This window comes from Pagrus pagrus, assembly GCF_965226575.1.
Source record: "Pagrus pagrus genome assembly, chromosome: 4".
In the NCBI taxonomy this organism is placed as follows: Eukaryota; Metazoa; Chordata; class Actinopteri; order Spariformes; family Sparidae; genus Pagrus; species Pagrus pagrus.
The window spans coordinates 5,879,112-5,904,955 of record NC_140188.1 but is presented as its reverse complement, the minus strand read 5'-3'; the positions used below and the strand labels follow the sequence as shown (position 1 = coordinate 5,904,955).

General features: G+C 40.6%; 2 protein-coding genes across 3 annotated transcripts in view; one reads left to right on the top strand and one right to left on the bottom strand.

The window, feature by feature from the left end:
* Positions 1 to 935: 935 nt before the first annotated feature.
* On the top strand, positions 936 to 6,758 carry pgr (progesterone receptor). Its single transcript, XM_084350284.1, has 8 exons — positions 936 to 2,196; positions 2,974 to 3,083; positions 3,917 to 4,033; positions 4,358 to 4,663; positions 4,960 to 5,104; positions 5,267 to 5,397; positions 6,096 to 6,253; positions 6,338 to 6,758. Exons 1-8 carry the CDS (start codon positions 1,313 to 1,315, stop codon positions 6,491 to 6,493), a joined length of 2,007 nt encoding a protein of 668 aa, XP_084206410.1. The 5' UTR covers positions 936 to 1,312; the 3' UTR covers positions 6,494 to 6,758.
* A 564-nt stretch (positions 6,759 to 7,322) lies between these two features.
* arhgap42b (Rho GTPase activating protein 42b) overlaps positions 7,323 to 25,844 on the bottom strand; it is a 69,460-nt gene continuing 50,938 nt past the window's right edge. The window contains exons 5-25 of one of the 2 annotated variants that reach the window (XM_084350282.1): positions 23,786 to 23,887; positions 23,431 to 23,541; positions 21,546 to 21,650; positions 20,598 to 20,727; positions 20,124 to 20,224; positions 19,417 to 19,526; positions 18,109 to 18,165; positions 16,049 to 16,127; positions 15,729 to 15,768; positions 15,357 to 15,419; positions 15,087 to 15,161; positions 14,345 to 14,429; positions 14,094 to 14,152; positions 13,757 to 13,862; positions 13,364 to 13,523; positions 12,510 to 12,660; positions 11,815 to 12,204; positions 11,300 to 11,456; positions 9,968 to 10,030; positions 9,785 to 9,864; positions 7,323 to 8,722 (exon numbers count right to left, since the gene is read on the bottom strand). In XM_084350282.1, coding sequence (XP_084206408.1) covers positions 8,634 to 8,722; positions 9,785 to 9,864; positions 9,968 to 10,030; positions 11,300 to 11,456; positions 11,815 to 12,204; positions 12,510 to 12,660; positions 13,364 to 13,523; positions 13,757 to 13,862; positions 14,094 to 14,152; positions 14,345 to 14,429; positions 15,087 to 15,161; positions 15,357 to 15,419; positions 15,729 to 15,768; positions 16,049 to 16,127; positions 18,109 to 18,165; positions 19,417 to 19,526; positions 20,124 to 20,224; positions 20,598 to 20,727; positions 21,546 to 21,650; positions 23,431 to 23,541; positions 23,786 to 23,887 — 2,313 coding nt within the window. In that variant the 3' untranslated portion in view covers positions 7,323 to 8,633. The remainder of the gene's footprint in view (positions 8,723 to 9,784; positions 9,865 to 9,967; positions 10,031 to 11,299; positions 11,457 to 11,814; positions 12,205 to 12,509; positions 12,661 to 13,363; positions 13,524 to 13,756; positions 13,863 to 14,093; positions 14,153 to 14,344; positions 14,430 to 15,086; positions 15,162 to 15,356; positions 15,420 to 15,728; positions 15,769 to 16,048; positions 16,128 to 18,108; positions 18,166 to 19,416; positions 19,527 to 20,123; positions 20,225 to 20,597; positions 20,728 to 21,545; positions 21,651 to 23,430; positions 23,542 to 23,785; positions 23,888 to 25,844) is intronic. The other variant, XM_084350283.1, reaches the window with a different exon arrangement.

Genomic DNA, 25,844 nt, shown 5'->3' with positions numbered 1-25,844 from the left:
CATGCACTGTTTGAGAGGTAAAACTGTCCTGAGACCCTTCTTTGTTATAGGTTGAAGAAAACACATGTTATGGAAACTTGCTGCATGTCTTAATTACATTTTTAGGAAAGTCATTTTTCACAATAACGAAAAAAAAAACTAACATGCTAACCATGTTAAAGGTTTGTATTTAATTCAATCTTTACTTTATCAAACTTTATCACTTTTTTTTATCAAATTAATATAATGTCTATGGAAATGCTGGAACAAAGTACCAACAGGTGCAACTGCTGATGTTTCTTGTGTGAAATGAAGAACTGACTCTTCAAAGTACTCTTTAAATGTAAGGGAATCAAATTTAATTGCAACGATTGTCAGTGTTACTGAACAGTCATTGATTCAACTTAATATCTTAAATTAACTGAAGATTTTCAAGTTCAGTTAACTTTAAATTGTGTTTCACTAAGAGAAAACTTAAAGTAAGAGTTCAAACAAACTACTCAACCTAAACTAAGCTAACTCAAATATTTACAGCAGCAGATGAACTTAGACTTTCAAGTTAGATTGGATGATGTCCCAATGTGGTAAACAAAACTTTAAAACGCAAATGGGAAGTGATTTTGTCCTCCAATCCCCCACGTGTCTCCAGAAACACATACACACCAACCCAGTAAAAATAATGGCAACATCATTTTGGGTCTCGACCTTTAGTTGAACTCAGCAGGGCTGGTGGATGATTGTGAATGAGTTCAGGGATAATTATGAACTTAATGACAGCATAGTATTATTGTCTCATCTCCCATGAGCACCTCCTTTCCAATATTTGGCCAAAAATGTCACCATGTCGTAACTACCTCATTCGTGAACAGCAGGGAGGAGACTAATGGCCCTTGAAATAGAAGTGATCCATCGTCCAGGCTTCTCATTGGCTGGCCAATTTGCTATAGATGTGCTGTAAGGGAAGTGTTTCTCCATACGTTTGTCATCCTTTAGAGGATTGGCTTTTTAGCTTAATGATCCATTCAACTTTGAAACATGACATCACAACCCGAACAAAGAAATATAGTAGTAGGCTAATTAACTTAAATATGCAAGGTTCAATTTGTAAATGCGCACCTTCAATGCCTCGTCATCATTATGCTAAAAGTTGTTTTTCTTCTCTGAGCAGCTGTTAAATTTTATGGAGTAGACTCTTGTGTGAAAGAAAGGCGAAGTCACAGCCTTCCCCGAAGAGGAGGAGGACCACAGGAAGGACTCTGAGCTACAACTTATCACACACCGTCCAGCCCTCGGGTGCACTCCACTCTCTGCAGTGCGCGTCGCGGTTCAGAAAATGGAAAGTGAAATAAACGAAAGGATGAGCGCTATCAGTACTTCGATCGCTGATTCCACCGATACAAGAGTGAGCAACTTGATTGAAGCTGGGTACAGTAATACTAAATTATCTAGCGACTCACAGTCTCTTACTTGCATGTCCTCCTCCGTGCGTAATTTTGGAAACACTGGCACACTGATCCACGGTCTGAATTCAAGCGGCGATGGCGCAGTTTTCAAAGACTGTGACATACTCGATGGTTCACTTGTTGCAAAACACTTGTATGCACGCAGTGAATATCTGAAGTGTGACAGTGTGCCTTGGGAAGATTTTGTAAACGTCCAGGGGACGAATGTGGCCCCATCCGAAAGTTTACCAGGCGCAAGTTTAAGCCTCTCCTCCACAACCGGAGCGTGTAAGTTCATCAAAGATGAAAAGGAGCCTTCTGTGATTATGGATACACCCTGTCCCAGCTTCGATCCATCATCGGAGATACCTGCTCTTGACACCTGCTGTGAGACCAACAGGAAGCAGCAGCTGGGGCTTAGCGACAGGGAGTCGACAAGCTTCACGATCCCTCCAGCCCGATCTCCAAACTTTCTGATCGACCTGAACCAATCAGAGCAGCTGCCGGCGCTGAGCCAGGTGAGGACAGACTCCAGGTGTGGTTTGTCCGGGAAAGCTGTCATCAGCTTTGATTCAAACAGGCACACAGCCCAGCAACTGGCGATGTACAAGAACGAGGTTCCCCGTTGGCAGATGCAGACTACTCTGGCTGAGCCTCAGTACTGGGTCCAGTCCGCAGGGTTACCCGAGGACCCGTTCACACACAACGGCTATGATGGGATCCAGAGCCAGTCCCTGTCTCAGAGGAACCCATCACCCTTCTCTACATTCCTCGGGTAATAGTTAACTACTACAACATTCAACCTGAAGTCACTGTCGAGATGAAATATAAAGTTCCATCTGACTGTTTTTATCATAACGTTAACTTATGCGTCCATGTGTGACAGTTGGAGTTTAAAGATGGAAAGTAGACAACAGTTTTGTTAGATACGTCCATACGCCTACATAAATATATGATCAGATAGTAATTAAAGATGAGTGTTTGAACAAAGTAGTTTCCAGTACTCAACAACTAACTGTCTGAGTCACTCAGGATGTTTCTGAGTCAGAGAAAGTGGAACAAACAAACTTTTGCCTGATAATGACTCAGTTCGTCTGCAGTGAAAACGATAGTGAATGAGAACATCTCATCCCATTTTGTCCGGTATTGGTTTTGGCACTTCGGGGCATCAGAAAGCTCCATAAAATAGCCCCTTCAAAACCATTAATCTTTTTTTTCCCTCTTCGCTCGTACATGTTAACATAAAACCAGGGTCCCTAAGTATTATCTTACCTGGCAAACACAGAGAGAAGCATCTTGATAAAGCTTTAAAAGCCTATCACTCATGTCAGAGCAGAATGCTTAGTCAAAGCAATAATCAGCTCTTGCCTTTCCTCACAAAAGAATTAAACTCAGATGTTTCACCTCTTAATGTTTCCTACTCCATGTACCTTTTCACCACGATGTGGAAAGTAAGTTTTAAAATGACAGTTTTCAGCTTGAAGACAGAAGGTCCTGTCTGTTTTTTAAAAATGAATTTAGCTCAATCAGTGTGTGTTTTTTCTTTATCCAGTTTGCCACCTCAGAGAATGTGCATGATCTGTGGTGACGAGGCATCTGGTTGCCACTATGGAGTCTTAACCTGTGGGAGCTGTAAAGTCTTTTTTAAAAGAGCAGTTGAAGGTGAGTTATGTGATCTTTTTCCGGGCTGTTTGGTGCTTATTCACAAAATCATTTCAAGAATAAGTTCTTGTTTTTAATTTGCTTTTTACTTGTTTTCTGTCAAATATTGTCCAAGCCAAATAAATACTGTACTGGGGCTGTTATGAAAGGGAAAAACCTGAGACATCAGTTATAACAGACAGTTTGACTGCCTTTTTCAGGCTTTCAGGCCTTTAATTCTCCCAACTTAATTTTACCCTGGGTCACTGTGTCTTTTTTCTGTTGCCTGTGTTCTGCTGGTTTATGTTCACTGTTGTTACTATATTCCATTGTACATACATATATAATACTTGATTTTTAGGGTGCCTGCAGATGCTACCTCATTTAGTTTTTTATGTATATCAGTGGGTATTGTTCAGTACAAATTAACAAAATGATGAAAAATGAAACACTAAATGAGGGGTTACAGGCTGTAAAGGGGAGCTACCTTGTTAAATTTGACTGACCTTCTATGGTAGTTGTTAAAGGTCATTAGCAACAGTATCACATTGACCAGTGTTCACTGTGTTCTTCATCTTGAACGTTTTTCTTGTTATCTTGTAATGCGAGATATGTAAGAGCCACTATGTCTCACTTTGGCCATGTCACTCTGTCCTCACAGCCTTGCCTCTATCTAATTTTCTTCTTTAGACGTCTCCTCGGAGTGCTGCCTTAGTGTCTAGGAGAAGCTCTGTTAATAGTCGAGAGCCCTTCAACATGTTTCTCCTCATTACGTGCCTCTCCTCCTTCTTACATGTTTGAAATTCAAGCGCTGTTCAAATTGTGTGCATTGTCTGTACCCTTTCACTCAACAGGCCATCATAGTTATCTCTGCGCTGGGCGAAATGACTGCATTGTGGACAAAATCCGAAGGAAAAATTGCCCTGCGTGTCGTCTCCGAAAGTGCTATCAAGCTGGAATGATGCTCGGAGGTACCATTTGGTTGGGTTTCTTTTTGTACGGGATTAAGGTAGAAATAAATCAATTGGCCATGTAGCACCAAGTCACAATGTGAAACCATGATTAGCATCAGAGTGTGTTAAAAGTGCTAAGATCAGTAGACAGACATTTACGAAATTCCATTTAACTGGATCCATATATATTAAATATTAGATATTAAACTCCTTTTTTCAAATGCAGGTTTGAGCAATTTTACCAATCACATTGTGAATTTACTTAGTATAGAAAGAAAGAAACTGAATCTCTGTGATGCGTTATGAGCACAAATCTAACCTGGCCTTGTATTCATGTCACAGGCAGGAAGCTGAAGCGTTTTGGGGCGTTGAAAGCCTTGGGTTTGGCCCCGTCCCTGATGTTCCAGTCTCACTTGGCCATGTCCAGCGACAATCAGGCCTTGAACTCCATGTCTTGCATACCGGGCATCCGTGAGGTGCAGTTCTCCCAGCAGATCATCAGTATCCTAGAAAACATTGAACCGGAGGTCGTGTACTCGGGTTACGACAACAGCCAGCCAGAGGTTGCCCATCTCCTGCTCAACAGTCTCAACAGGCTGTGCGAGAAACAGCTGCTGTGGATCGTCAAGTGGTCCAAGTCTCTGCCAGGTAACAGCTCTCTGCAGCTCAGGGTCACCACAGTTGTCGCCATGGGGACCTACTGGCAGGCCTCGCTGAAGGTCTCAGCCTGAAACACTGACTCAGAGAAAAAAGCCCTTGTAATGACATGAATACTGGATATGAGAGAAGTTACTCCAAGTTGTATAAAACCATTTGATTGTCACAGGAAATGTTAAAATAAGAGGATTATGGGTATGATGGTATATGCTAAAAAAAACCCACAAAGGAGCAAGAGACTGACAAATTAAATGTTCTCTAATGTAGGATTATATTTTTCTTTCAAGGGTTTCGCAGTCTTCACATCACGGACCAGATGACCCTCATCCAGTACTCGTGGATGAACCTGATGGTGTTCGCTCTTGGGTGGCGCTCCTTTCAGAACGTCACCAGTGAATATTTATACTTTGCACCTGATCTGGTCCTGAGTCAGTAAGTAACCGCCATCACACAGGCAATTCGACTAGTTGATTGAAAATGAAGAGCTGTAGAAATGACACTGAAACAATGATTCACAAAGCAATGATTTTGGATGAAAAAGAGGCTCACAATTGTTCAGAAACATTAACAATTTTATGTTTTTTTGCCTGTCAGGGAGCAAATGAGGAGATCTCCAATTTATGACCTCTGCCTGGCGATACAGTTTATCCCCCAGGAGTTTGCAAATCTTCAAGTAACCCGTGAGGAATTTCTCTGCATGAAAGCCATAATACTACTCAACACAGGTAAGAGACAGGCGACTTTCTGAATCAGACCTGATACTCACTTTTTTACCTTATGTTGACCTTCGTTTTTGTATTTACTGCACGAGGTACAGTATACAGTGTTGCAAACAGAGATGTGAAGCTTCGATGACCATTTACTGTGGAGCCACACAATAAAGGGAGTGTTGTACAGGGTGACTGGACCTTGAAAAAGATCTATGTAGCGGCTGCTATGAAGTCCTAGTTTTACACTGACTGGAAATCATTATTTTCAATAGCAGCATGTTACTTCTAAAACCACCATTGTTGACTGGAACTCCTGTTACAGTGCCTTAGTATTTGTTTAGGTTTTAAAACAGAGTAATCGTTTTACTACATTTAAAGGTGCAGTGTTACATTTTAGGCGGAGGTAATATATTAGTCATAATTTTATTTTCATTAGTGTACAATCACCTGAAACTGAGAGTCGTGTTTTCATGAGTCTTTAATATCTACAGAAAGAAGTAAAAATAATTACCCACTGTTTTATAGCCGTTTCTAATGGGAAAAAGTCTTTTTGGGCCCCATGAGCATCACAACGCTGTTATTGCATGGTTTGGTCATTTTGTCAAATTGGCTTCTAAGCATGGTGCTCTTCCTGAAGGCTTGCTTCCATGGAGTCTGTTTCTACAATAACCCTGAATGAAGAAATGATTGTTTGAAAATTTTTTTTTTCTCAGTGCCTCTTGAAGGACTCAAAAGTCAGGGAGCATTTGAAGAGATGAGACAAAACTACGTCCGGGAGCTGACCAAGGCTATCCATGCCAGGGAGAAGGGCTTGGTGGCCAGCTCACAGCGGTTCTACCACCTCACCAAACTGATGGACGCCATGCATGAGGTCAGTACAGCATTAATTCATGTCTTAATCTGGGTGCAAATTTAATGAGAACCAAGACAAACATGAATGTCTCCTTTCTCACAGATAGTGAAGAAGGTCAACCTGTTCTGTCTGAGCACCTTCATCCAGGCAGACGCCATGAAAGTGGAGTTTCCAGAGATGATGTCAGAGGTCATTGCCTCCCAGCTTCCGAAGGTCCTGGCCGGCATGGTGAGGCCCCTCTTGTTCCACACCAAGTGACGATTCCAGCACAGACATCACATCTCTGCGGAGACATCCTGTGACTGGATTCCTGACATGTCAATTACTGGATTTTCACAGCCTTTGCTTTTGTAGTCAGTCATTATTTCTTTGGCAAATTGCATCGAATGGTGTTAAGCTCTTCTACTTCATGCGGCGAAACATGTTCCTTAAAGAATGTATTTTAGTACAGAACTCCCATGAATATTATTAATTCAGAGGCATCAATCAATAAAGCTCAATAAAGGTATTGGGAACCACTAGAGATACTGATATTTTATTTACGGAAGCTGCAAAAGAGAAAAGCACAAACAAAAACTATGAAAATTCACTGTTTCTCATCATCATTTTATTCTTAATAAAAGAAAAATGTAGGAGAAACTGACACCACCCACTCAAACTAATGATGAAATTATTTTAGGGTTAGCTGCCGAGTGACTCACTGCACCTCCTTCAGGGAGGAGAAGATAACGATCTTTGAAATATTTGTGAAAAAACAAACAAAACAAATAACTTACTGTGAGCTTATGTTGATTAGAAATAACTCAAAAGGCACACATCTCTGCCGGGGATGCACAATGCTCTAAATGTGTTTTCTCATAATAAAACTTTTAGTCTAGATCTGCATCTAAATACACACAACTACAGATGGTAATGGGGTGCATGTAACAGAAAGTTTTAATTCAAGTCAGTGCAGTAGTTTATTAAAAAATAGAAACCAGTTTAAAAAAAAAAAGCCTCATTTCACAATGTTCAGAAATCCTTTAAAGTATGTGGATCAACATAGAGAAATGTAAAAACAATTCCAAGACAAAGAAGTTGGCTCACAGCTGTAATAAATCACACTGTTTATTTTTAGACATGTTTATGCACTGTCAAGATACAGTAGATGATTGCAAGGAAAGAAGCTTGCCATATAAAAAAAAGGATGCGAAATGTTACATATTCAGGATATGAGTATCATTTCCGTGATATGCCCCTGCGTATTCGGACTGTAAGGGAGTATTATCCCAGCATCAGCGTTCAAGGCCACCTTGCATTCTTAAACATGTAAATGGAAAAGAACATCGTGATCTTGGCAATATCTCAAAAACCTTCCCAAATACATTTTCGGGCACCAGAGAAAGTTTTAACCTTGGAGTAATTTCTCATTTTTGTAATAACTGAGGAGTGAACAGGCTGTTGATTAGTTTCTTTCTTTTATCTTTTTCTGAAAATGTATCACTGAAGCTACCTTTTTAGATTATTATTGACTTTGTACTATTGAAATGTTTATTACTGTAACAGTAACAGAAAATTAAATATTAAAAGGCATCTATAACATAATATAATCTGATACATGTCTAGCTTTCATTACTAGTACACCAGTGTACCAGTGACTACAGTACCACAACAGGTAAAGGCTCCACCTCATGAACATAGCATTCATATCATTATAAAAACACAATTTTACATACAGCATATATCTGAAGCGATAATTTATAGTAATTAACAGTTACAAGGAGTGAATATTTTTGATTAGCAACTTCAGAAGAACTCATGAGCGTTAAAGTACAGTATAGTACCGTGTAGCTATCCAGAAAGTGCACTGCAGCAGTGAGCAGTTTCAGTGGATGAACAATGATCACAGGCCATAAAAACATGAAAGTTAAGGTGCAAACCCATTAAGCTTTTTCTACTAGATTCTAATAGATTAGACAAGTTTCCTTATTTTAAATCACAGTTTTCTCAATTACAGGCCATAAAAAATGTTTATGAAACTACAGTTTTCCATTAGCAACTGTTGTGTTGATATTATAGGCTGATATATTTCTGAGAAGAAATCTTGTTAAATGGGATGCGATTGTTTTGTGATTCTGTTGGCTAATACTGGGATTAAAAACATCAGTGCAGTCGATGGGTAATATATTTACATCTAACAATAATATCAAAATTATTCTTCCTAACATCTAAATCTCTGCAGATTCTCCAAACAAACCAAAGGAGGTATATTTTTGGCCTTTGTACTTCTGGGTCTGTTTAAGCAATTACTGCTGCAGAAATGTCAGTCACCCGCAATAACAGGAAAACTCAGTCAACCACATGGTGCTTTTTTTTTTTCCATGGATACCATGAAAAAGATGCAATGTTTACCAATTTGTTAGAGGAAGACAACATAATTCTCAGGGATTAAACCTGTTCTTCCTTCGTACGTTGCCTGGAGCCAGCCTGGTTCAACAGAGCGGTAGACTACAGGACAAAAAAAGAAAGAGAAATTATCTTTTAGTTGAAGACAGGAGAGAAGCAGACTCTTGATCTCATGCAGACCTCCCCCCAAATTTCATCAAGCATCAGGGGAAGCGGCTAATATAAAAGGATTCAAGTTGAATTTTAGAGAAATAAAGGTCAGCACGGTACCATCAGCAAGTTTGTTTATTTTCCCAACATAAATTATATTTTTTTCCGGTCATCCACGCCCCCGCTGCAGTGGCAGTTTGAGAAACACTGATCAAGTGTAACCTGATTAGAATCACTGAGCCTGTATTTGGTAACAATTTTTCTCAGACTCAGTGAGTAGAAGGAAAAAAAAAAAGAAAGGATAAAAGATTTTAGGCAGAAAAAAAACAAACACTTCAGAGCAACTTTGGGTCAGGGTACTCTTTAAAGTCAGTCCCTACAGAGTATTTTAGCAAGCTTGAAACAGGATGCCTCGCTTTACACATAGTATAAACCACAAAAACAACAAGATAAATCATTGCTGAGATTCATCAAAATTAAGGGTAACAGCTTTAAAAATGATCAGCTACAACCATCTGGCACAGATATGCTGAATAAGGCTGGGGAGAGAAAACCCTGTTAATGTAGAGAGCAATAAAACTGTTCTGCCTGCTGTTAAGTGGTAGGGAGCGTTTGTTGACGTTTTTGCATTTGGCTGCTGGCTCTGCTGGCTCTGTTAACAGGGAACAGGCACTGGTGCCGTCAATCTCTAGGTTACAGTGACCTGTCTGCAATGGTTGAGGGCCAAGTCATCTCTTCATGGAAAAGGCAAGAGGCAATAAAATATCCTGGGGCTGTTTATTAATGCATAAGGGGGTGTCATGCTGGGAGCAAAATTATTTTATGCCTCCACATAACACTGGGAATTAGCCAAGTGTAGCTGTGTGCTGCCAGTACACACCAGATTGTCTGTGTACACTATCCAATGTCCTAACATCCTACGCAAGGAGGCATGTGTGATGTTCTGAGCACTTCTGCAGCAAAGTAACTGTCTGCTGAAGTATAAAATGTTTGCCTTGTGTCGTCTCTGCTCACCGTTTGAGAAGTGCGCCCCCTGGGGGAAGCTGAGCTCGTGGCTGTGCTCTGCCTCACATGAATACATCGCCTTGGCATCTCTATAAAGACAACAAAAACAGGCAATGTCATGGCAGTTTTAAGGAGATCAGAGTGGGATTAATTAGGAAATCTGTGGTAGATGATGTCATATTTGTACGGCACCTTCCAACGGGAGCAGACTGGGGCGAAGAGGCATTTTCAAAAAGCAGTGCTCTGGCAGCGACCCTGAAACAACATGAAAACAGATGCGTTCACTTGACTTGATTGTATAAAGGATAGAATAAACAGTTGGAAAACAAAGTGTTTGGTAAATGATGTGATCCTCAAAAAGAAAAACATATCCTGTGATCAGATGATCAACGTAAGTAAAATGCAAGTATAATCTGTTTTGATATATAATTATTGAATATAAAGGTTACAACTAAACCAAAACAAGTCTGTTCACTTTCTCTTGGCCCCACCAGTGTTCCTCATTGTTTCAAATGAGGTGGAAGGCGCAATGACACAATACGGGAGGTTTCCTTCCTCTGGGTGGACTCAGCTTCAGCACAGTGCAGAATTGAATTAAGCTATATAACAAGGCTGCACTTGACCCCGCACGCAACAACCTCGGAGTCAAGGGGACAACAGAGCCTAGGGCAAGCTGGGTGGGTTCTGTACAAGGAAACTACTTGAGAGACTGTGTGACTGGCTTCTCAGACATGACAAGTCAAACAATCTGTTTGTCCCGAGAGAACGAGTGCAGACTGCTGCTGCTGGGTCACATCAACCCCAGAGCAGGCAGAGCGTAATTAAAGCCAGCTCTCCCACCAGAGAGGAAAAGACATAAATCTCCAACACATACTCATCTGATCTTAGAGACCTCTCAATGCTCACTGCTCATATGTAGACGAGGCTGATGACTCAGAGGGGAGAGACAAAGAGACGGAGGAAGATGGAAAGAAATGTTGTTGACTTGTAGTTATTCCGTGGGGGTACATGCAACTGCACACATACATGCACAGGGATGAGAGGACAGCACCAAATGTTATCTTCATAATTAATTAATCTGCCAGTTGTTGGTTTTGAATAATCAATGAATCCCTTTTGTCAAAAATGCCTACATTTTCTCAGAGCGTTTTTGCTTGATAGATAACTACTATTATTTCATTATCAGAACTGGTGTTAAAGGTGAATTTTGTAAAATATAGCCAGTATTATGATAATATATCATACTGCATATTAACAGAGTAAGTCACAAATATGTGAGTTATCTTTGGCTGTAGCTAGCTGCTGTAAGCTAATTATCCCAGTTAGCTGGGGAGCTAGTGGCTCTTTTAGCTGACTGGTCTCTGCCTGGACTGCAACCTCTCATCAGGGGGGGAGTCACTGTGGGCCATTAGGCTCAGCTAAGCCTGGCTCATCTGCCTCCCAGTGAACACAGCGACACACCAGACTTCAACAGGACAGCAGGTAATAATGAGCAAAATGATTAGCTTTTTAAAAACCCCTTACACTGAGCCAGGTCTTTGGTAGCCGTTGGTAACTGAGGTGTTCATCCTGCGGCGGATCACTTGTTTTGGCGGAAGGTCTGGGTGCTCACCAGGCTTTAAACTCTCTTTGGGCTCCAGTGTTGACAGACTTTGGACAGATCCAGAGCAGCTCCTGCGGCCTTGAGGGAGACATACAAATAATAACTCCTGTCTCCATGTAAATGACACCAAGACATGAAAGTTTGATACTAAAACAGCTCAAACTCTGCACAAACTAATTCAGGAAATGAGCCAAGTAAATAACATTTGAACGCTGCTGTTTATATAACGCTTCTGTCAACTGTGTGCTGAATGTCTTTGAAAGTAGTGAGAGTCCGGGAGGAATAAGTTATGACAATAACACTATCCAGTTTATGAATCCTGTCCTGAAAATGACACTTTCATGAGGTTTCTTTCCACTTCATTACTGCAAGGGAAACAAAATCAATGATCTGATGACAGGCAAGCCTAAACTGGATTACTTGATGATTATACTACCTTCAGATATATGCAGTGATTTCAGAGAGGGAGCAGGTGAGCGGCTCAGCAGTGCTGGCCTGAGGTCAATGCGGCAGTGGGGGGCTTTTTTGGGGGCAGGAGACAGCCTGGGTGCGGTGCTGACAGAGGACAGGCTGAGAGCATCCTCTGACTCTCCATCTGTACGCCCTGCATCCTCCCTGGAGCTGGACTCTGGACTGCTGATACATACAGTGCTCCTGGGGCCATTTGAGAGCTGTGATGGCGTACGGTGGAGATCCAGGAGCGACTTGTCCTTGACTGGAGCAGAGAAAGCTGTTTTGGAGGATGTATTCTGCTCAGAGGAGTGGGAGGACAAAGACTCCATGCTGCCCATGGGGGTGCTGCCTGGACTGCTGCTAAAAGTGTCACCTATGCAGGGACCAGAGAAGAGGCATACAAGGCCCTCATTAAAACCTGCTGAATGAGGAGGTAATTATGGTTATTAACAGCATAAAAAAAACATTTCTCTGAAGAGATAACACTCATTTGAAAGGGTTATACTGGCTTTTCATTTTAAAATACTTGAAAAAAAAAACAGCAAATATGAGATGACTCTCACAGAAATGTTGTGAAACAGCGTGTGCAGGTGTCTGATTGATATTAAAGGCCACCAACAGGTTTTGAGACATTGTGGTGTGATGACCTGTGGTGGTAATCACTGCTTTGGTACTCACTTTCTGCATCTGCCAGGCAAAGTGTTGGGGTGTAGAGGCTGCGGGGCTTCCTGGGCCCCGTGGACAGACAGATGGCCCTACTCCTGCGAGAGCCAGGCCGACTCTGGGGTTGGGGCAGAGGCACATTGGGATCCGGAGGCTGGTGAAAGATCTGCAGGTCGCGAAAGCAGCACTGATCACTCAACACAATTACAAAATCTGTGTATATCTTACCAATATAGACTGGTATTTAAACTGTGTTTTTGAAGTTTGTTATAAAAATATTTTAAGACACTCACTACCCAGTTTGGAGTTGGATGAAATTACGATCTATAGTGTGAGACCATCAGAGACTGAGCAAAAGATTTAAATTTGTATCTCTTGTTGCATTAAACCTGCAGCAAGGTATAATACAACCTGAGGTATGAACATTCAAACTGGGTTTCCAAAAGCGTATCAAAGGTTTCTTCATTAGTTTAGTTTATTATAGGTTCTGTAGCTAATGCTATGATGTCAGCCAGTCTTACCAGGGTCCGACGCAGTAATGGTCTGGTCAGATGGTTAACTTTATCTCTCATGGGTTACTTGGTCAGAAAAATACTGTGGTTTCTTGCTATTTAAGACATTCCTGAAGAAGATCAGATGACTGGAAGCCATGACAGATTTCTTTTTATTTTATTGTAGTTAGTTTTTCTTAGCCAAATGACTGGACAGTCCTCGGGTGTAACAAAACTAAAGCTTAGATCAAATCTGTTATTGCTTGTGTCGAACGATGGTAGGATAAAAACTACTTATAAAAGTAAGAATTAAATGGTTTTAATGATGCAGGTAAAATTTAAAGCATATTGTACATCCAAAGCTAAACAATAAATTACCTTGACAAAGTTCTCAATGAGAATTTCCACCACAATGTTCTGGAACTTGATGTTCATCATGGCGGCCACAGTTTCCTCTTGTGACCGCATCAGCGTAGGCCCGAAGATGACACCCAGGTTGGAAACTGTCATCAGGTTCGACTGGCTTTGTGTGGAAACTCTGCATGTAGAAGAGAAGTGTAAGATGCTGTTCTCTGCTGATACACCCATAATGGAAACTCTTAACCAGGCGTTGACAGTTTTGTTATTTATCAAACTCCGACAATTTTAGAGACACCTGCAAATACATTAAGGTGTCCCCGCACTGCGATGACAATTTAATCAGTCTCAGCAATTTCTATCTCCTCTCATAGAGCTGTTCCTTTTTTAAAGGCTCATTACTTGAACACGTACGTGACAAGGTGTTTTATTAGTAGCTCCAGCATTTCCTTGTTCCTGTCTGGCAGCTTGTGAACCAGAGCATGGACAGCACACACCCTGTAGTTCTGGTCATCTGACTCTGAGGAAGGGCAAAAGGATATAAGATGATCAAGAGGCTCATGTACTTGCACAGAAATGGCAAAGCTGCCAATTATTGACTTTTGACACTATATCCAGAGGTGTAGAAATAAGAAAATGATAGCTCTGCTAACTTTAAAAATCTCCCTTTCATGTTTAATAATAAAATGAAATGGCGCGGTTGGTAAAATATCTATTATATTATAGCGTTTAGTAACTTTTCACAACTTACTGACAGCCATGATAAAATCTTTGTGGAGCTTGAAGGTCATTAGAGGCTCAGAGAGACATCTGGTGAATAAAAAGAACCGTTACCATTTATTTCTCCAGTGACATTGGTCCTCTGAATGCAACCACCTTTCCTTTGTGAGTCACTGGTAGCTCTGAATGTGTGACTAACACATGGAGGTGTTCAAAGAGGCATTATGGAGGTAATTATGATTCCTGACAGCTAAAGATACACAGCTGGTGGGGCGAGCTGACCTGAGGTAATTCTTCAGACCGCTGGTGATAGTTTTGTTGTCCCACGTCTCTGGATCCAGGTCCATATCCACTGGTGCCTTGGATGCTATTGGAAACACATTTTATTTTTATATCACCACAATGAGCAAGCTGTAAACTGACCGAAGAAACCAATACAACCTGACATGACCTGCCAGGCTGCTTAAATGAGCTTTGAAATTATGGACTGTTCACAAGCGTACATGTGTGGTGTCTTACAGAGATGGAGATCAAGCTTTAGAGAGCCTTTAATAAATCATTTAGACATTTCCTGTTCAAATGTATGAAATGTATGCTAACAGGATTACCCTGGTTCATCTAATAAGGTAATGACAAAGTAATATGAGGCCAGATGGCTGTTACACTGTCACACCACTAGGAGGACCTCTTCCCTCACTCTGCAGGCTCACACAAATTCAACCACAGATGGTTGTGAAAAACGAGCTGTTCATATATGAAACCTTGACGAGCTATAGAAAGAGAAAGTGTTCATTTATGCATTTGGAAATCAGAGAATTATCTATTTAAGTTAGTTTTGCTCCATGACACATTAGAATATTGTTAAGGAATATCCTTAGGACAGAAAAATTATTTTAGTCCAAGCTTGATAAACACTGATAATACTTTAAGCTTTGGCTCCAGTCTCTTGAACACAGATTTCCTAGTACTTTCCATTCTACTGAGCTTTTTTACGAGTTTTTCCCCTCATTTTAAGGCTACTTACAAAAGACAGTGGTCATCAGCTTCTGTACTTTGGAGTTGACCCCTCCAATTCTGTACAGTCCCATTGTATTTATGCCTGTGTGGCAATGAAAAAGGAAATTCAGGAATTGAAACAAGGCACAAAGATTTTCTGTTCAGTTAAGAATTACGTATGTCAATGCAACGTGTCAGCACGGCCACTAATGAATGAAGCACATTGTTATTCATAATCACAGCCGGGCTGCACTAAGGTCATTTGACAAATGAAAGCTGAGAGATTTAAATGCCTCACCTCTTGTCTCCACCAGGTCAATGCATTTCCTTACAAAGTTAAAGCCCGCTTCATTAAGAAATGCTGTAATACAACATGAGAATAAGGTTGACACATCAATTACTGTCGGTTAACTGCGCACCATGCAGGAATAATAAGCACTCCCCTATGTTTTTGCTTTGACTAATAAGATACAACCCTTGCGCTGGAAGGCTCTGTGATGTCAGCTGAGTGGGCGTATGTCAAGTAATTGTGTTAATGAACAGATACAGCTATAGGTGATGGAGGATATGTGTGTGTTGGGGTTTTATTCCAAGTGTTACAAAGGGAAATGTATGTAATTGAATGATGAAAGGGGTTTAAAGATAAAAACAAAACAAAAAACAGACTTACTCTCTTCCTTTTTGCTTAGTATGGCTGGCAGGTTGTAAATCTGGAGAAAGTTTACAAAAATCATAATCAAGTTGAGGAAACATTTGGTTAAGTCCCAGAAAGAAGAGATTTCTGTCACACAGTTTTCCCAGCATTTCTTTGCTTTAAGTAAACTGTTCTATTATTAGCACAAGTTGACGGTGAGGTCATCTTTTCTTCGAAAGACTTAGCCTGAACACACCAGAGGAGGGTGCCGGTGACCAATAATTCAGTCCCAGTATTGTTTTCTTGTCAAAGAAACTACTAAAAAACATCCCAGCCAAACAGCCAGAGCTCCTCACCGGCTCCTTGCCATCCATGGCCTCCAGCCACAGTCTTCTGTTGGACTCTGACAGTGCCTGCAGTGTCATAACGCCATGTCTGGAAAGATATCAGAGAAAAGCTGGTCTCAGTCTGATCTCATTGCCTTGGGGCCCCTGGACAGACCGTGTTTACACTGGCTGAGACCACTATAAAAGGACTAGTGTGACTAAAATAGCTCATGTGCAAATGCTTGACTTCTAACTATGCCCTCGGTTGGCTCAGTGCTTCACATTCCACCCCCAATTAAATGCTACATGTGCTTAATATTAGAGTGATTCACTTTTTTTGCACCCGACATGCATACACCTTCATCTCATCTGTGTTCTACAGCACAGCAGTTATTATGTGTCATGTCTCACCTCACTGTGTGCTACATAGCTTTGCACTGGTCTGAGCTATATCTGCAGTCGATACACAGCACCGCTTAGGGATGTCATGATAAAATTATGTGATGACAGCAAACAAAAACAAAGCCCACCCAGTAGTGATAGTTAGTACTAGCATGGAGCCATGTCAAGTTGCATGTGTTGCGATTAATATCAACCAAATTAATTTTTTTGTAATCTCACCTCAAGGGGTTTCTCACCGTGCAGATGGTTTTGGATTTATTTGACCAGGTTTTGAGATACGAGCCCAAACCAGTGGAGGTGGAAGAAATTTCATTTTTGATGGTCACAACATTGAAAAATTTAACAGAATCAGCAACATCTCTTTCCTGTTAATCTAATTCACGTTATCAGCCTTCTTTGGAAATGCTTTTGCTGAAGTCCCTATGAAAACTGTTGATAGTGAAGTCTGTGGATTACTCACTTCCTAGAAAGAAATGTTGCTGTTGAATTTTTTAAATAAAGGTTTTTGTTCCTTTGAGCACCACAAATTAAAGTCTATTCATTGCGGCGGAGGGAAAGTTTTCAGAGATGGATATCTCAAAATCTGGGCAAATAAAGAAAAACTATCTTTGGTAATTTGGATGAACCAGCCCTTTAAATGTGAGGTTATAGGCTATAGGTGTAACAGCATGTTTACTATAATGAGGATGAATAGATGAGCTTGAAGCTGACTGGAGCTTGAACCACGTTGTCCTTGTGGTTGGAACAAGCACCCTGGGGCATCGTCGTTTATGATAAATGAGTTGTCCTGCAAATAAACTGCAGTTATTGTCCAAGCTCAGCAACACGCAGTAAGGGTGTGCAGTGCTGGCCCTGCTGGTGCTGTGCAATAATAACGCTCGAGCTGCAATGATTAATTGATTAAATGTCAGGTATTAAATTAATCCTCAACTATTTTAATAACCGATTAATTATTTGAGCAATAAAAAAAATAAATAAAAAAGCCCACATCCTCTGTTTACAGCTTCTTAAATGTAACTATTTACTGGTTTCTTAACTCTTCTAGGACAGTAAGCTGAATATCTTCGGGTTGTGGACAAAACAAGACATTTGAAGATGTCTTTTTGGGCTTTTGATTTACATTTTTCAACATTTTCTGACTTAACAAGTAATCAGTTAATCAAGAATATAATTGATAGTTGCAGCTCTGAGTAATGCACAGCCATGAGTTAACTCTATGTTCTGAAATTCCCATCACCATAATGACCTCCTATCAAGCTCTCGTGATGTACGACCTGATCAATTGATTCAGCCACTGTTAATCAGCACACAGCCAATGTGTTTAATCTTTGGGCAATTCCTTATCCAAATCCCCCGCACAAAATTAAATACAAATCAGTTATGAATGTTTCCATACAGCTAAAGATTTCAAACTTCTCAAGAGAGACAATGTTGTTATTTGATTCTCAGAAAAACATAAATCAATATACTACTTGAGTAATTGGAGACAAGTATGAATAATTTAAGAATATGTCTGTGTCCTTTAGCCCATATTGACCAAGAGATGATTGTGATTTAGTGAGGTGGTAGGAAGTAAACAGTATTTCTTTAGAAGGCTTAGATTTAAGACTGAGTGCACGATATGATTAGCAGCACACATGCAGCACATGCAACTGCTCTGAAAGGGCAGCACTGGTCAGTTCACATACCGGACTTTACAGAAAAACTGAAGCGGTCTGAAAAGAGTTCCACGATAGATGTCATTTCTACATTGACATGAACACAGAGAAAAGACGTACTGGGTTCAAAAATAGTGTAAATATGGATGACAAACAAGAGTTTAGGAGGGAGAGGACTTGAGGAACATGCAGGACACAAACAGAGCTGAAAACATCCAACACTGGTAAACAGGGACTCTCTGAAGATGTTAATCAAACCTGAACAGCTCTTGCAACGCTGAGTACTCCCATGATAATCTGGGTTAATCTCTAGTATCAGTTGGGTTTGATAAAACTCAAAATGTACGAGAAGAAAACATCCCACATGCACCGTGTTTTGCATGATTTTACCACTATTCCCATGTGGCTGGCTTTTGCTTTGATAGACTAGCTGATATATAAAATGGTGATGTGTGATGTTTTTACTAATTGGTTTCTTTAAATGCTCTGCCTGTCAAATGTCGATATGTTAGAGGTAGGGGTAATAGTGTTAAAGGACAGTTCCCCTCAAAATCAAAAATAAATATTTTTCCTCTTACCTGTAGTGCTATTTATCCATCCAGATTGTTTTCGTGTGAGTTGCCAAGTTTGGAAGATATCAGCTGTAGAGATGTCCGCCCTCTCTCGATTATAATCAAAATATACTCAATTTGTGGTGCTCAAAGCACCAGAAAAATACATTCGAAAAACTCAGCAGCAATGTCTGTTTATAGAAATCATGACGTGGTTACTCAAGATAATCCACAGACCTTGTTGTGAGCAGTTTCATGTAGGAACTATTTTTTGTCAACCGAACTACAACTACTACATGCATCTGTCCATGGATGAGAGGCTAGCTAACAAAGCTAACTAGGCTAACTGATGTTACAGCACTGCCAAAACAGTAGCCATTAATGTTTACATCTTGCGCCATTACAAGCACGAGCCTCTCGTCAGTGAGTGGATGCACCACTCCTTCTGTGTTGTGATATGTTTATTAACTGTAGTAACCGGCATTGATTGATTCCTGGAAAGAGACATTGCTGTTTACTTTTTCAAATGTATTTTTTGAGTGCCATCTAGTTCTATAATATTCAAGAAAAGGAAGACATCTCCAAGCCCGATATCTCCAAAACTCAGCAGCTCACAGCAAAACAATCTAGATGGATAAATAGCTCTACAGGTAAGAGAAAAAAATATGTATTTTCGTATTTAGGGTGAACTGCCCCTCTAAATATCCTGCTTATTTGTATGTTTTCAGTCCATGTAAGTGAAAAGACATTTTTGACAAACATGTAGATGATTCAGAAAGTCACAGACCTCTCCACCACTTCAATATCAAAGCAGAAGCGCTTGTCAATGGAATCGGTTTTCCTCCGAATGCAGGACTTGAGTTTGAACATCTCTGGCTGGTTCAGGACGAGACCATTCTAAGAACAAACACAGCATACATTTATAAATATAAGTTGGGATGGAAAATGGCAGAAATTGTAATACACATATACCTTGTAATGATATGCAAATGTCTACAGAAGTGTAAAAACTGGAATGTGATCATCCTATTAGTGCATGCAAAAACTTGGATGGCAGCTGATCTAATACACAAAGTCTGAAATAAGTTTTCCCTCATTTGTAAATGTTTATAAATGAGACGGATCTGTTCAGTCGATTGTGTACAAACCAAGGCACCCAAACTTTCTGTCAAAAGTTTACTTCCTTTCCTTGAGGTCTTTCTTGCTATTTGTGGATTTTGTTATCTTTGAACCATTTTTGTCCGCTTTGAGTTAACAAGTCTTTTTGTCTTCTGTGCCCAATTCGCAGTTCTGTCATCTTGACTTTTTTTCCCTCTGGGTAGAGACATTTTTATGAGCCTCAGGGGGGCTCTTTGTTTCACCCACACAGATTATGCTTGCTCAGTCGCAGCTTTTTATTTGTATGTGCAACTAAATGGGAAAATGGGAAAAAACTGAACCTAAACTAAACTAAACAAAAATAGGAAAGAAAAAAGTCAAATTAAATAAAACTACCTGTTTCCCGGCAGACTTATTTTCAGTGTTGCTCATGCTGAAGGTCTTGCTGCCTTTCTCATATGTGCAGTAGTGACGTATCCAAGTGCATCCCAGAGGACCTAAGACAGAAAAGTAAATAAAGAGGAAAATGGAGGTTGAGCCAAAATATTTTTTCTCTGAATCACAGAGCTTCTGGAAAGACATCTGAAAATCAATTTGCAATTATAGTGTGATAAATCAAAAGTTGTTTATCACTGCTGATAAAAATCTACCATTTGGGCATCTCCCCCCTTGTTTGAGAGCACATCAAAGTGAATCGGTAAACAGGATGAATTATGAGCTCTGTGTGTGAGATCTTTTCTGCAGAGGCCTGGGAGAACTCAAGACATGTTTATGGTGATGGATGTAAAACCATGCACTTATATGCGAGGCGGGGGGGAGAGTGTGAGGGGGCCTGGCTGGCTAGCTGGGAGTCCAGCTACAAAGACTCACGTTTCTCCTGGACGTACAGGAAGCCTTCCATCGTCCACTGGCCTGGGGGTTTATAGTCCTGATCTGCAGATCTTATCCTCTTCATCAGCTTCTCCACTTCCTGCTTGGTGCTCACAAAGTTGTTCCGTGTCTGTGCAGAAAATGCAGGAAAGGATTATAATTGCATTTCAAAGGAAGTCTTGTGTATCTGCATTTTTTTCTGCCATTTCACATCTCAAAAATATGACTTTGTTTACATCAAGACTGAAATAAATTAAGGAAAAATGTCTAACATCTGACAAATGCTTCATATTTGTGCAGCTGCATGAGAACACCTGGGGAGAAGAATAACTTACACATTGGCAAACCTTTTGGAAATACAGACACAGCATCTACTTCAAATATGTTATTTTAATATTGGAAGAATTCACTTCATGTGATCCAAAATTTGGACAGAGAATCATTAGTTAATGCTCCCAGGAATCCGCCTTTTTGGAGTCAAAGGGTCAGAATGAGGCTGTTTCATTTCCCCTACAAGTGAGATGCTGAGACAGCCTCACCTTCTCCCGCTCCTATTAGAGCTCTCTGCATCTGAAGACACAGAGAGGGTTACGGAGTGGAAATTGTCAGGGCAATGGTGCTGACATTTCAGGTCAAAGAGAAATTTGGGCCCTCAGGCTGCAAGTGGTAAGGTCACGGTGATGGAAAGAGGGGGCACGGCAGCAGTTGTAGTTTTACTCCCGAACTTTTTTTTTTTTTTTGGACACAGTACCATTAAATGGCCTGCAGTAACTGCCTGCAATACAAAACTGAAAAATATTGATCCTCTGCGCAGCGAAGAATCTCATTTAATCACATAGCTATCCATTTGTGAAAACTCTGCTTGTTATGTCGGGGTATGATAAGCTGCAGAATCTGATTACGTGGCTGGTTGCCTTTGTGTACAACCCCCGAGGTGTTGAGACTTACGTTCTGTAGGTTGAACTGGAGCTGCTGTTTGTATGGCTCAAATTCATGAGCCAGCTCATATCCTTCATGGTAGAATGTAAACAAGCCCTGAAGAAAGGCCAGGAGCTGGAGAGAAACAATATTTAAGGGTGAATCACAGAGTGAATAAACAACACAGAGCTTCATTACAAATTCACACCTGAGAGTACATTGTTGGAAGATATTCAATCCACTCAGTAGTGATTTTCTTTCTCAATAATGGATTTAATTACAATACTGTCACCTTAAAAGTACAAAATTAGTTTATCATTATTATTATTATCATTATTATTCTGTCCTAAAATGATAATCATGTACATATTGCATTAAAGAACAAATTAACTTCTTCTTGAGCAGGACTGTATGTTGCAAAAACAAACAAAAAAAAAGGATTAGAAAAGCTGAAGAAATTAAATACTTTCATGTCAATGCACTAAATATTGCACATAAGATAAAGGCCCAGTCGCAAGAATAAAATGTTGGCATTTTTACATTTCTGCAAACGTAAAATCATACATAAAATATAGGGATTTCAACAAAACATACAATACAGTATATAAGCGTCGGGAGAAGGAGGGGATGGTGCTGGGGTTACAGAAATGGTTGCCAAGTCAGAGAACACTGTTTGAGAACTCCTGAACGCATCCTCAACACTCCACCATGAATAGCTTATATTTGTGACTTGATTATTATTTATTGATTTGTGCGAATAGTTTTGTTTTTTTTCTCTATGTGTAGCCAAGGGAGTAACAACAGAAATGTCATTATACAATCTCATGTTGGATAATGACAATTACATTCATCTTGACTATTTTTGACGAGACACCGCGTCTTTTAAGCCATAAATTAATATTTTTTAGACCATAAGCACTTTTGTTGTCACAACATAAGATTAAAAATATAACCTAAAAAAACGCACAGTTGCAACTTAAAGAAAAGTAAAGTTTCAACATATCTGTGGTTTGCAGAAACGTACATTACTAATATTTATTCTGGCGATTGGGTTGAAGATTCACAAGGCTGTAGTTCTTCTGTGGCTAACAGATATTGATCTTATTTTCTGTATAACACAAACATCCCCAACCATTGTGGAAAAAAGCACTGGCAGTATTGTTGAAGGAAAGAATTGATCCCATCTCTGGTATGGAGGATCCGACAAACATAGAGCAGCTCTCAGTCAAATCCTCAGACACGACCACTGATTTTATTTCTAGGATGAGGCTTGGTATATCAAATGTTCAAGGATGAACCATCTTATCTGGGCCCAGATTCATCACAGGCAAGGTTGAGCCTTGTCATTTTTCCCCACCACCACCTGGAGATTTACATTTCTGGCCTGGGTTCTGGGGTGACCTGCCAGTGACTGTAAACAAATGGGAGTGGGGGCTTTTAAAAGAGCCACTTTGCCTGCATCTCACATTCCCAGACATTTAACACCTAGAGAACTTAATTATCCCTGGTTACTTCTCCACTAAAGACGTTAGACGTCCTCCACGTATCTGTGAGGAGGGGGCTTTGATTTGCACTTAGTCTTGTTTTATTTGACAACAAACACTTTATCTAATTTTATCCACTACTTTCCCCAGATGGATTGACTATATTACAGAGGATTTGGGATGCAGATGACAAATTTGTGTAATACAGGAGCATAGATGTATACCTGTGAGAGACGTTTAAATCAGGAGAAGAGAAAAAACACTTAAAAAACCACTTTCATTAGCAGTAAAAGATTCTGTGCTATTTCGAGTATGTGCCACTTAAACAAATCTTTTAACTACATTTAAAGAGAAAAAGGCAAAGAAACGACTGCATCTTAAATATGCATTCAACACTGACTGAGCACAGAAATATGCAAAACTTATCTTACCGGCTCAACAAACTCAAATTTCTTTTTTTCTTGCACTTCTTGTATTTTGAAAACGTACTCGAGGGACGCATCATAAAAGAGTTGTCTCTCCTTATCAATCTGCGTGTCAGCCTGAGAATGAGCAAACAGAACCAGGGTTAGTGCAGTAACAAAGACAGCGGTCAAACTGGGAGCGCAGTGTGTGGACAGAGAGTTAATGCTTACATCACCACCTGGAAACAGTGTGTGCTTAAAGAAGGGATGAGCAAACAGCAGCTCACAAACAACAGCTTTATTTTTAGGAGACACTCGGCGGACCATAAAACAGCATTATTCAAAGACATGTTGGGGATCAGAAAATTTGTTTTGGCTTTACCTCCTGCAGATATGCCTCCTTCTTTTTGGATGATAGGCTGAGGTGTCTCTCAAGTGTGGAGTAGTATTTCTCTGTTTCCTTATCAAATTTCTTCTTCCCCTCCTAAAAAAGGTCCACAAGACACATGAAAGGCTTAAACATTACCAACAATGTGTCATGCATTGCTGATGTGGGTGCGTGTGATTGAACTGCCACTAGGTGGAGGTCTAACTACATTTTCACATGGCATTTGCCACATGTCTTTAAAAGTCCTGTCAGTAGATGATTACAGGTCATAAAGTGGCATATGACCATGTAGTGATGAGTAGACAATGTCGGCATGGTCAATAAGGACCATGCATTAACAATAGGACCTCTGAGAAATATATGCAATTGTTGTTACGGTGCCCCAGTTGGAGACACAAGTTCACAGGAAAATACACAACATTTTAAATCATCAACAGCCTAATGCATTTTGCACTGTCACAGGCAGCACTGACTGGATGCTGTCTGAATTTTCCTTCCTTGTCATGCTCCACCTGCAAAGACAAGTCAAGCTCCATGGTCATGAGTCCCAGGATTGTCCCAGAAGGCTCTGAGGAAGCAACAGGAAATGGGCTTTTCATGCCAGATGCCCATCTATAAAGCATATGGACTAAGAGATTGAACATTTCACCCCAAAAAAGATCCACTTTGCAGGCCTTAATCAAACTCTGCCGAAGCAGAGAGAACCTGTCTGTGTGAGAGCATTCAAGTGTCTCATCTGCAAGTCTGACCTCTAAACCGAGCTTTGCCCACTCAGTGCCCATCTCGCTATGCAAACATTCACAAAGGGGCTAGGGGAGAGACAGAATAAAGTAAAGTGGGGGAGGGTGACGAAAGTGCGAGGAAATGGCCAATGTAACCAAATCCTGCTTGTTTGTTTTCATTCCCATGGCCCTGAAATTTAGCAAGTCTAATCTACTAGCTACTGATATGACCTAGAACAGTGTTCTGCCTCAGCAACCCCCACAGCAGTTAAACACACTGGAGGAATTCGTCACAAGACATTGTAACCCTCCTACATAACTATTACAAGTACAGCACAAAAAATCAATAGATAATTTCATGTAGTAGCATCTTATTTCCATCTCTCCTGTCATGTCTGACCCAGGAACGATCTCTGCATGAGTGGGGAAGAAAATCAATTGTGTACAGGCCCAATATTCAGAAACAAAGAGGAAATAAACAGGTGGACAGCAAAACAAACATATGATTAAATATGATATCTCGCTGACAGGAAATAAATTTCCCTAAAGGACCGAGTTTTCTTTTTTGGTTAGAGAACAAAGGGGAGCTGACTGTCGGCCTTTTTGACTGCTGTCGACGTGACATTATTTTGTGGGCACGCATGCAGCTGAAGCCCTGGGGAAAATACCAACAGACAAACACACACACGTTCAGGTGCACTGCACACACACACACACACTGGGGATCACATTAAATTAAGAGCTTTAGGTTTAGCTGAGCCCCGCAGTCACAGCAGGAATCTCCCAGCACTGCTGACCAGTGTGAGCATGCCAGAAAACTCCTCCATACGACAAACTCTTTCACACTTACAAAAGAGTGGGGAGTGACTCAGAGCTGCAGTGAGTCTTGTGAGGCAGAGCCAGCCTGATTAAGTCACCTAAAGTGTCCTGCTTTGTTTTGATCCAGGGAGGACGTGTATAAACTGGTGCTACCATAATGATACCCTCACAGAACACCAGGTGTTTGTCGGTTCGTCCATGTGGTGGGTGCACTCCCACCCCCAACCCCTCCCGGATATGTTTGTGCAATCAGAGAGGAATATGAGCGATTTAAATTGCAAAGACTCTCCTTGAGACGGGGGGAGCGGCGCAGGCACAAGGCTTTGAAGCACAACACGTGGTGGCAGAGGACATAGATGTGGATAGATATAAACCCTGAAGCGCACAAGTTTCTGACACAAACTAATGCCGGCGCCCCAGAGTAATCAGCTGGCTGGGAATGGATCAAGCCAAAGCACTTTCCAACACTCTGTAGCGCAGAAAACACACATGAACCTACCACTTGGGAGATT